At 40.1% G+C, this 10,917-nt stretch overlaps 1 protein-coding gene across 1 annotated transcript in view; it reads left to right on the top strand.

The window, feature by feature from the left end:
* The window catches only part of TNIP2 (TNFAIP3 interacting protein 2), a 16,304-nt gene extending 5,651 nt beyond the window's left edge, over nt 1-10,653 (top strand). The window contains exons 2-7 of the mRNA XM_031553291.1: nt 2,310-2,615; nt 4,391-4,480; nt 5,002-5,283; nt 5,655-5,786; nt 6,265-6,457; nt 8,375-10,653. Of these exons, the coding sequence (XP_031409151.1) occupies nt 2,310-2,615; nt 4,391-4,480; nt 5,002-5,283; nt 5,655-5,786; nt 6,265-6,457; nt 8,375-8,538 (1,167 nt within the window). The 3' untranslated portion in view covers nt 8,539-10,653. The remainder of the gene's footprint in view (nt 1-2,309; nt 2,616-4,390; nt 4,481-5,001; nt 5,284-5,654; nt 5,787-6,264; nt 6,458-8,374) is intronic.
* The last annotated feature ends 264 nt before the right edge of the window (nt 10,654-10,917 follow it).

Raw genomic sequence — 10,917 nt, forward strand, 5'->3', positions numbered from 1 at the left:
GGTGCCGAGGGATGCACGACGGGACGGGCGCTGCCGCCGGGATCGTGAGACGTGAGGATGTGCTGCAGACGCGTAGCGAGGCGCTGACAGCCTTCGCGTAACTGTTCTTGCAAGCAGAACAGAAGTAGTTGAAACGTGGAAACTCTGTATTGCTTAACTCAAGGACGGGCTGAGAGAGTTGGGGCTGCTCGGCCTGGAGAAGAGAAGGCTCCGGGGAGACCTGAGAGCAGCCCTTCAGGGGGTATAAGATGGAAGGGGACAGATTCTTCAGCAGGGTCTGTTGGGGTAGGATAAGGGAAAGCGGTTTCAAGCTAAAAGAGGGGAGATTTAGATGAGATATAAGGCAAAAAGTTTTTTTTACAGTAGCGGTGCTGAGGCACTGGAACAGGTTGCCCGGCTCTGCTGGATGTGCTGTCCCTGGACACAGCCGCGGCATGCTCTGAGCACCTGATGGGGCTGTGTGTGTCTGTGCATCACAGGGCAGTCGGACCAGTTGGCCTTTAAGGCTCCCTTCCAAGCCTAAAGATTGTATGAACTCCTTGCACCAGATGAAGTAGAAAGAATTGGTACAAATGAAGTACAGACGATGGGTAACACCGCTTTCTCCATTATTTTTGTGAAAGCAATGGCTGGTTTGTATTGACAATGAGAGCACTTCGGTATTAGATTTGCACTCTGCATAGTGATGAGGCGGACTGGGGGAGATAGGATCTCTTTTCTGATGCAGTGCAGAACTGTGCCCCCTCCCACCCCCAGGCACTATTTCTGGGGCTGTCGCTAAGACTTTCCCATGCTCAGCCTAAGAATGCTTGAAGAATTTCTAAGCGTTTCTTTCTGTATGAAGCCGTACAAAGGAGGAATTTCCAAACTAAGAAGCAGTACTTAAAATTGAAACAAGTGTTTTTGTCATAAGCCCTCTCTTGACCTAATGTTTGTACAAAACGTTTTCCACATATGACACTCACCTAAAATGCATGTAAATGCGTTCAGGTCTGGAAATTTGTTGTAAGAAATGATCTTAGTGGCATGTGAAGACTGGTGGGGTCCAAATACGTTCTGAAGTCTGATGCTGAATGCCTTTAATCTGTAGCAAAGGGGAAATTCAGCACGATGTGAAAGAATGTAAATGTTAGTAATGAGTGCTATTTCTGTAAGTTAGACTGAAAATTATTTCTTTTAGATGTTTTCTAATGATGTGTTTACATTTTTTAATGTATATGCTTTATTTCTAATCCAAAATGCTGAAATCAATGCCACTAAAAATAATAACAAAAAAGACACTTTCTGAAGTCATTGGCCCGTGTGGTGGCAGTGCTTCCTCTGACTTTGGTGCTCCTGAAGAACTGGGGCAGTCAAGCTCGACTGCTTGCTCAGTTTCTGTGCTGGCACCCAGGGCAGCGCCAGCTCTGCAGAAGTCTGGCACCCACTGGCATCCTTTGCTTTTTGAGGATGAAGGGCACAGGCTGCTTTTGGCAAAGTCAGGACTGGTGTACTATGGATGCGTGCTACCTGAGGGTGGTCGTACCTGTCTGTAAGCTGCCTTCCTCCTTCTCAGAGAACCTAGCAAGTTAGCATCTAGTCTATGCTAATGTACTAGTCTATGCAATGTGGATGACCCACAGTCTTGATTCAACGATTCAACCAGAACATGCAGCAGTGAGATACGTGTTTGCTTTATAAGAGTATGCCAGGAGTCAGCATGTTGGAGCCAGCTATTGCCAATAGTTTTTGCTGCCACAAGGATTTAACTTTCTGTTTGCTTGTCCTTACCACTTGTCCTTTCCTAGGTGGGAAAGCTGCTGCTCTGATTTGCCCTTATCTCGTTCCAGGCAATAAGGATGCTTGGTTTTTGTTAAGATGACTTACTAGGTCCAATTTTTTTTTTTTTTTTGAGGCAAATCTCTACTAGCAGTCTGGTCACTTAGAATGCAGGACTAGTAAGCATTTCTCAGTCACCACAGTTACTACTTTTAAACTGTATGCTTCTTGTAAGTTTCATCTTTGGTTTGTAGCTGCTGCAAGTGGGTTTCATAAACTCTTGGCGCATTTTTGCATGTTTCTGTGTTGTTCATTGTGCTGACCAGGAAGTGCTTGGATGGCTGCCTGGGCAGTTCCTGATTCTGACTGATTGACTGACCTGTCAGTTCTAAGGTTGAGTGTTTATACAGAAATGGATTTATTTTTACCTTTTAAGTACTTTGCAGGGAGTATAGGAGCAATATGGAACTACTGCAATCTAAAATTCTATCTTATGCTTTGGCTTTTGTGTTCACTTCGCTTTAAATAACTTCCTCCTCCCTAATGTTTAGGAAGTGCAGAAGTTGAATCAGCAGCTAGAGGAGAAAAACGCAGAGATAGAGAAGATGATAAACCAGCCTCCATATGAAAAGGAGAGAGAAATCTTACGACTTCAGAAGAGCTTGGCAGAGCGAGAGAAGGCTCAGGCCACCAGCGATGTTCTGTGCCGGTCACTCACTGATGAAACTCACCAACTTCAACGCAAATTAGCATCCACAGCAGAAATGTGTCAACATCTGGCAAAATGTTTAGAAGAGAAGCAAAGAAAAGAGAAGGGGAATTTGGATGTCCAGATTGCCACTGAAAGATCTAATCAGGTATTTTTACAGCTGCTATGTTTTGTGCATGTACTGCTAGCTTCTGAGGTGTAACACTGTATTATAACCAATAATTAGGGAGCAGTGAGAAACATGCCTTCAGATAATTTTGCATGGTGAAAAGACTATAATGGCAATCTCTAAAGAACTGATTGCCATAAGTTGAGGGTTGAAGCAGTTGTCAGTCACTTGAGCTCTCGCTGTCTCTGACGTTTTTTTGAGATGAAGTGAAGAGGGCATTTACAACCTCAGCAGCTCCCTGACTGCAATTCTTTCCTGCATGTACAGCAGGCAGATACCTTCCTGAGACTGAAGAACGTGTGCATCACTAGATGGTGCTGTGTTTTTGAAGGTGATACATGATGACTGCTGTAAGCATCTAAGTCACAAAATAAGGAATAATTTTTTTTGAAGTAGTATTTCTATTAACAACTCTACAGCACGTGGCTTTGCATAAGTAGTACAGAGCTACAGAAAGTTGGTTAGGAAAGAGCAGGTCAAAATGTCTTACCTATTTTTGCTCTGGGGTTCCCCTTTGCCCTCCCACTCTAAGATAACGCTTCTCTCCAGCAGGCGTGTTTAGACAAAGTGCTTCATGATAGAGAAGGGGCAGAAATGTCCCTGGTGGGGGCGGGGGAGGTGCAAACACCTGGATTTTGTCACATAGTGTTGTGGCTTTACAGCATCGTCACCTTAGTTGAAGCTTTTCAGCATAGGGTAAAGAGTGTTGTTCCACTCTTCCAGAAATCATGGTGGGTTGCAGTGATGAAGTAATTCATGAAAATACCATAAGTGAGTAAAACCAGAGGTGCTGCCTCTAAAACCAGATGGGATGAGTACGATGCTATAGCACTGCATGGCACGCATCGTTCTGTTGCATGATTTTGTAATGTAGTGGTAAGGCTGTGTCTCAGAGGATCGTGGACCAATGCTTTTGTGATGCATACATACGTAGGTCACTTGCACTCTGCTGAACACACAAGCAGCACTTCTAAAGGAAACTTAATCACGTTAAAACTACCTCTAAGAAACAGATAGAGGTGGAGTTGGTATAAGAAGAAAGGACTATATAAGGGATTTGAAACTTCCAGTATTCTTATATTTGGTATAATTGATAGGCAGGAAACTTGATTGACTTTGATGTATGTAATAACTAGCTAACCTTGTCCAGCGGGGACTTCCCTGTTGAAGAGAAATTTCAGAGGCAAGTACTAGCTGATTCTAGGGAATTTTGTACAAAAGTGTTCTATATTACTCACATACACTGGGGCTTTTTTTAAAGCAGATGTCACAACTGTAAAAAAAAAGTAGGTATCCTTTCAGTCAGCTTAGAAATTACTATTAAAAAGCTGCTTACTTTCTCGTAGTAGCCAAAATTGACAGTAGTAGCAGAGCAAGATGAAGATATATATGTGCCCTTGTCATGCATTTCCCCACTCCAAATAATAGTTTCCAATAACTTCATGTAAACTGCCAAGTGCTGTTGTCAGCACTGTAGGCCCTTTGGCACAGGAGGTGTGTGTTATTGGCCTTGTTGCTTTAGGAGGCTTAGAGTGCGACGTGATTTTATGAGACCACACAGCCATATTTAAAAGCAGTACTGAGGTAAGTAAAAAAAAAAAAACAAAAACTGATTACATTGTGCTTATTAAGATGAAAAGCTGTAAGCTATCCTCTTAGTATGTATGTATTTGTGTTACTGATAGCAAGTACTTATAAAAGAAATTACCTCCAGTTTAACAGCATAGCTAAATAACACTTTCTTTATCTGAAAGTTACAGGTATTAGACAATGAAACTTCACTTCAAGCCCTTATCTGCAAACTACAAGATGAAAACAGAATGTTAAAACAAAAAGTAGCACACGTGAGTACTTCATTTTGTACAAAATAAAAATTTCATTATTTTGAATTACGGTATTTGGATTAACTAGGCTCTCCCATTCCAAACTTATAGGCCAGTTTAATGCAATTCCCAGATTGTTTTAGTCCTTTCAGCGTGGCAGTCTTTGTTCTCTTGGCCAAGAACAGCTTATTGTGTTATTTTGAATCTATTTTTGTTGTTAAAAATACACTGCAGAAGGAAATGGCTTTCTTGTTCCTTCCCTGCATCAATATTCCACTCCAGAAGAATGGCAATAGTCAAAGGGTGGCTACCAACCCTTCCCATGCCATATGATTTAATACTGTCTCTATGACTTGGCAGATGGAAAACTCAGCTTATAGCATAATGACCTTACGCTCTCCCATGGAATTGATACACAGTGGTTGAGTCAGCATATTATATCCTACATATGTAGAGAAATTAGAGTCCTGCCCATATAGACAATCTATGAAAGCTTAGAAGTTTGCATCTTCGTGTTGTGATGCTACTGGGTGGTCTTTCAGGTGGAAGACTTAAATGCAAAATGGCAGAAGTACGATGCTAGTAGAGATGAGTATGTGAAGCGACTCCACTTGCAGCTGAAAGAGCTGAAGTCACAGCTGGAGCAGCAGCACAGCACACCTTCAGCACAAACCAATTCTGAGCTGATGCAAAAGGAGATACTCCGGCTAAACAAGCTGCTGGAAGAAAAAATGAATGAGTGCAAAAAATCAAGGAGAGAATTAGAAGATGTGAAGAAGGCTAGAGAAGGAGATAATGAGCGCATACAAATGCTGGAGCAACAGGTTATTAATTTTTTTTTTCCCCCTAGATTTGGGAATTCTTTTTTTTCTATCCAGACCTCAAATCTTTTCCTTTTGCTGCTTGTCTTGCCTCATTTGGCTACTTAACAACACTTGGAAAAAGAAATCCTACTTAAAGAATTACATGCAGTTCTGCTGCCATTAAAATATTATTTTTATTTTATTTCTTACAAGATATTACAAAAATCTAAGATGTAAAAAAAGAAAAACAACTGCCTTTAAAGCAAAGATATGATAGAAATGAACATACTGAGATTTGGGAAATAAGTGCTTTTGAAGAAATAATCTCAGCCTCAACTATTTAATCTCACCTGCCATACTCTTAGTAAACTATTAACATAATTCTTTTTCAGGTCCTAGTTTATAAAGATGATTTCACATCAGAGAGATCAGACAGGGAACGAGCACAGAGTAAAATACAAGAACTTCAGCTAGAAGTTTCATGTCTGCAACACCAGCTAGCAAGAAGACAAGAAGGCAAGAAGGTAAATAAGCAATACAACAGTTTTTTTTCAAATGAGAACATCTCATCTACAATGTACTTTTAAGAAAACATTAAAAAAAAATCCTAGTACTTCTAAAACCATTTCAGTTCAGTACAGCTGTCACAAACTATTGCTTTGTAGTTTTGTTTAGTAGTAGAAATGCATCCCACTACATAAATATCTCTTTCTAGCCCATTTTCCCTCTTTTCATTGACCACAGTAATTGTGAATTGTTATAAAGAAGACAGGGAAAATTGACTTTGTAACAGCAGTGTCCTTAAAGCATCATGCTAGCTCTGTCCTGTTTTCTACAAGCCTGCTTGACTTTTTTTCTTAATAAAACTTAAAAAATGTCACCTATTCTATTTCCAGATCTTCAGGTAAAGACATACACCATGTTTCAGATTAAGGTGGTAACACCATTTTGGAGATATTCTTTTACTACTTTTTTCTCAAGAGCTCTTCTTTCTCTTTCTAGGACTCCAGAGACACAAGTAGTCGTTTCAGAGTTCACACTGGTAACCAAAATCATATGCATGTACAGACAAAAGTTGAACACCTACGAGGCAGCAGCCCAGGCCAACCAGGAGCAAGAAGAACAGCGTCACAGTCTGAACAGACTTCCCCACCTGCTGACAATGAAAACTCAGGATCAGAGGGCAGGGCACAAGGTGAACTTAGATGTCCTCATTGTATGAGATTTTTCAGTGATGAACTCAGTGATGAATTTCTCAAGCACGTTACGGAATGTTGCCAATGACGATGTGATGTAAGGCACATAAATCAATCACTACTTTATAGACAGTAAAACTTGGCCCATCTCCTATAGTCCTAAACCAGAGTAATTCAAATGGACAGCTATTAGGAACTAGGAGGACAAACAGGATCTACCTCTTATTTGATTTCACCTTCTTGTGGACTGTATGAAAGACTTTAAGGAAAAAGCAAGATGTTTTTGTGAAGAATTTAACAACTGCGAGCAATGCAAGCATAATGCAAATTCTACTACAAACTAAAGAAAACAAAATGTAGTGGTAGCTGGCTTTAGACTGCAGTTTGACTCTTGATCTAATTGTTCACAACAGTCTGAAGGCTTGTGGAAAAAGTCACTGAACTTGAAAATATCATTCTCTTCCAAACAGCACATGCTGAAGAATGTGGGAGGAACAGTTTGGCATAAGATAAGAAAAATCTTCTTGTACTTTATCTGGATTTAAAGTGAAAGTTGTTTTTTTTTTTTTTTTGGTAGTATTGAAACTGAACTTTCAAACATCCTACCTGAAAATCCTTGTGTTCAACTAAAATCAGGAGGAGTAAAGAAAAAATTCAAGGGCTGGTTATTGACTAACACTAGCCTGTCTCTTTGCACAGAAACAATGTATAGGGATATTTATTTTTTTTCTGTGCCATAAATAATTTACGTTTGCAAAGGTATTTGTATAATTATTGACTGTATTCCAATTTCACTTAAGTATTTTTATAATAAAAGTGGTTGTGAAGTTGCTTTACTGTATTAATAGTCAAAACTATCTTTTAGAATATTTAAGTGTAAAAGAATCTGTTACTTAGTGGCTAACTAAATGTCATGGTTTCAGGTATGAGTTATTCCGTTCCTGCAGTGATAACCAGCGTCTCAAACTATATTCAAATATGTTGAAAATAACTCATTTCAGAGGACAAATGACATTTCAGATGCATGAGAATACATTTAATGCCCTACCCTGCTGCACAACATTTGTGGCTATGCCATTGCTAGCTTAAATTTTTTTGTGTCCACACTGGAGACAGTCCCTCAGCTGTATGAGGAAGTTGTTTTGAGAAGAAAGATTAGACATAACAATGTCTACGCACTGGGCCTGGAGGGTTTTTCTCAGCCATAGATCCCAGTATTTCTTAATAGGTCAGAGCTGGATGGTACAGACAAATATACTAAAGAAATCTACCCCCCCTTACTTTAACACCACCCATCTTCTGCTCTGGTTCCTTTTCAGTAGTGCACTTGAAAAGGACTGTGCATTTGTTCAGTCTATATTTGTATTATCTTTTTCTCCCCCCCCCCTTATTTCCAGTAATTGCTAGGATTTCCTACAGCATCAACTATCCCTTGGTCTCCCATACAGAAAAGTTTCTCCTGCTGAACAGCAGCTTGCTAGGAGTTAAGTCCAGTCTCCAATTTATTTTTCCATGCAGCACTGAATTTTCATCAGTTTTCCTCTCCGTTTCCAAGTAGTTTCAACATCATATAAGTGAGCAAAGTGTTCTTTGCTGTGGTCCAGGTTCAAAAAGCACAAGAGGAAACGGTACACTCTTTCCCCAACATACATAATGAAGCACCACAGCAGTTCTGTCTGTATGATTAACATCTGGATGGTTGCAGAACAGCTGGCACAACTAGAACTACACAGAGGGAAAGCTGCTCTCCTTGGATGAGAGGGAAAGAAATTTCCCTTCCTTGGGACAGCAGTAGTCCATCTCATGGCCTGGAGCCAATCCTCAAGCAAGACATGTAAGAAATTCTGGGATGAATAGTTAAAGACTATCTTCTCTAAGCAAATCTTAATTCTACTTTTTCCACAATTCTTTTACAGCCCAAAGGGAGATGATGATTTCTGCCAATATTGCCTTATTGCAATCACCAGAAAAAGACATGGACATGCAGTGTGCAGGTGCAATGTTTTTATTACTGATCTACTCTTTAACTAATTGTAAGCCTGTGATTGCTAGTTTGATTTTCTCATCATGGCATACATAAATGTGCAGAGATTTTTCTTTTTTTTCTTTTAGACAATGTTTTCTTTAAACATTGCCTTTTAAGGTCTTGGAGATCAGATGCAGCACACAGAATATATGCTGAAAAAAATATGATTAAACTTCCTGTGGCATAAGCTAATCTCTCAATGGTTTGTTTATTTCTTTTGCCTAGCGTCTCATTAGACAAACCTTGTTTATGGTTTTAAAGTACATTAATGCTGCCCTCTGGGTATACTTGGACAGACTGAACGACTATTAGATATGGATGGAAGAATTAGATACAGGAAGCTGCAGTACACAGAAATCAAGAGAAGATACCCTTGATATTCTCATTGTTTCAAGTCCTGTAAATTAGTTCCCTCCCTGTCAAAGCAGATGTTGGAATGCAAATCCTGGAAAAGGAGGACTGAGGTGAAATGACTGCTGGGAAACTGGATATACCTACAAAGAGGCCCAGCAAATACAGACTGATGAAGTTTTAGATCAAGCATAGGTTGCAGCAAGTCTCTTAAAACCTAAAGCTACACAATAAAAAACTGAAATTTGAATACCAGCATCAAAAGTCCAGCTACTTTCCAGCATAAGAATACCTCAGCTTTGGGGCTATTTTACTACTTCCTATTTTCCCCCAACTGTAGTAAAAAGAACCTTACCTATTTCTCTGTCTTTGTGCTAACCAAAAAACCAATTAGACACTGTAAAACTAAACTACCAGCATCTTCTACAGCTGTTTGGTTCAGACTATAAGGCATACATTATCTGTCCTAAAAAAGCTGTTACCCAGTGCTTTGCCCTGTCCTCAGCAAGCACAGCATACACGTCAGTACTTCCCAAGCAATTCCAACCAATGCCTACATTCACAGTGCACGTTCCTCAAACTGTAGGCTGGAACGAATAAGAATTGTCAGCTCCACTGCCCCAGTGCTGAAGTAAAAGCAGCCATGAAATCACACCATTTTTGAACCCTTTACATTAAGGAAAGCTCCTTTGGCCTCATGCAGTTTTTTTTTCTGCCACTTGGACTGCTGTCCATATAGTGTGCATCTTGTTTGGTCAAATGGTGAAAGCAATGCAGCTTCTTTCCCAAAAGAAAGCAATGACAGTGCATGAGTAAGAAAGGAACTGTGTCAAATGAAAGCAACTTGAACAGCATAAACTTTATGAACTTTCATTAGCCATTTGTACGACATATGTTCACTGAAAACACATTTGTAAAATTGCATAGACTCTTGAGACCATGCAGAAAGTCTGCATGACCGTATGGGACTCAGTTCCTTATTTACTGCATCAGTTGCCAAAGGCATCCAACGTAACCAAACCCCGTTTCTGATTTCTGTCAATCTCTCAGCACTGATGAGCAGTACCCTCACTCGAGAGACAGAACAGTACTAAAAGGCAGGCAGATATACCCCTGTAGGTCTGTGGAGTCTGGAAGGAGACGAGTAACTGTCTCTTCTAGGCCTTGCATGAATGTGCTATCACACAGAGATGCCTGGGTGTATTTGTCCAACTACCTTCATGATTAAGTCCATCCTTCTCCTGGAATTGCTCCCTCTTTAGAATCACTCTCCTCAAGTTTTGCTCTCCAGAGCAGCATGAGTACAGAGCTAGGACTGGCTCAGGGCTCCTGAGCAGCTCTCTCACTAACAATGTTTTCAGACCACAGATTCAGTCTGAATGATGGCAAGTTAGTCTTCATGGCTGCTGGATTTAATGATACCATATTTAAGATAGGATTTTAAAGTAAATGCTGTTTACTTACAGTGCCAGACTATGCGTGTTGCCATGCAGAAATAGGCTCTTAGCACATTATCATGACAGCAACTTTAGGGAAGACTGAACCACAGAAGAGACAACTGGGAGAAAACTCAGCAGTGACTCCTCACCCCAAAAGCCCCAAGAGAGAGAAGATCAGCAATAAAGTTGCCTTCTGTAGCACAGCAAGTACAGAACTACAGAACCAAGAGCCTAAAAATCCTCTCATTTTTCAGCAACTTTAAGGCAATGCGTTTTGCCCTCAAATGATTTATAGGGCATCAGATCTTTTAAGACAAGCCTTAAGTGATGGCCCAAGATTAAGTGCTCACTAATGATAAAACCAATGACAAGAATAAAATTTGTTCAAGAAGATACCTATGTTCTATGTCTGTTTTTTTTGTTTTTTTTTTAAACTTCTATTTCCTGTGGCTTTGCTGCATGTGTATATATAGAAAGCAAGGGAAATTCCAAACAGCATGCCACACCATCGTACTCAGAACAGCAGTGCTTCTGATTCTAAAAAAGAGAAGTCTCAAATTCTTTTTCTATAAAATCAATGTGAATTCAAAGTGTGTTGTAGTAAAATTTCTTAGTAGCATACTCCAGTAGCAATCAGCCTGTG

Source organism: Meleagris gallopavo, chromosome 4 (genome assembly GCF_000146605.3).
Source record: "Meleagris gallopavo isolate NT-WF06-2002-E0010 breed Aviagen turkey brand Nicholas breeding stock chromosome 4, Turkey_5.1, whole genome shotgun sequence".
NCBI classification, from domain to species: domain Eukaryota; kingdom Metazoa; phylum Chordata; class Aves; order Galliformes; family Phasianidae; genus Meleagris; species Meleagris gallopavo.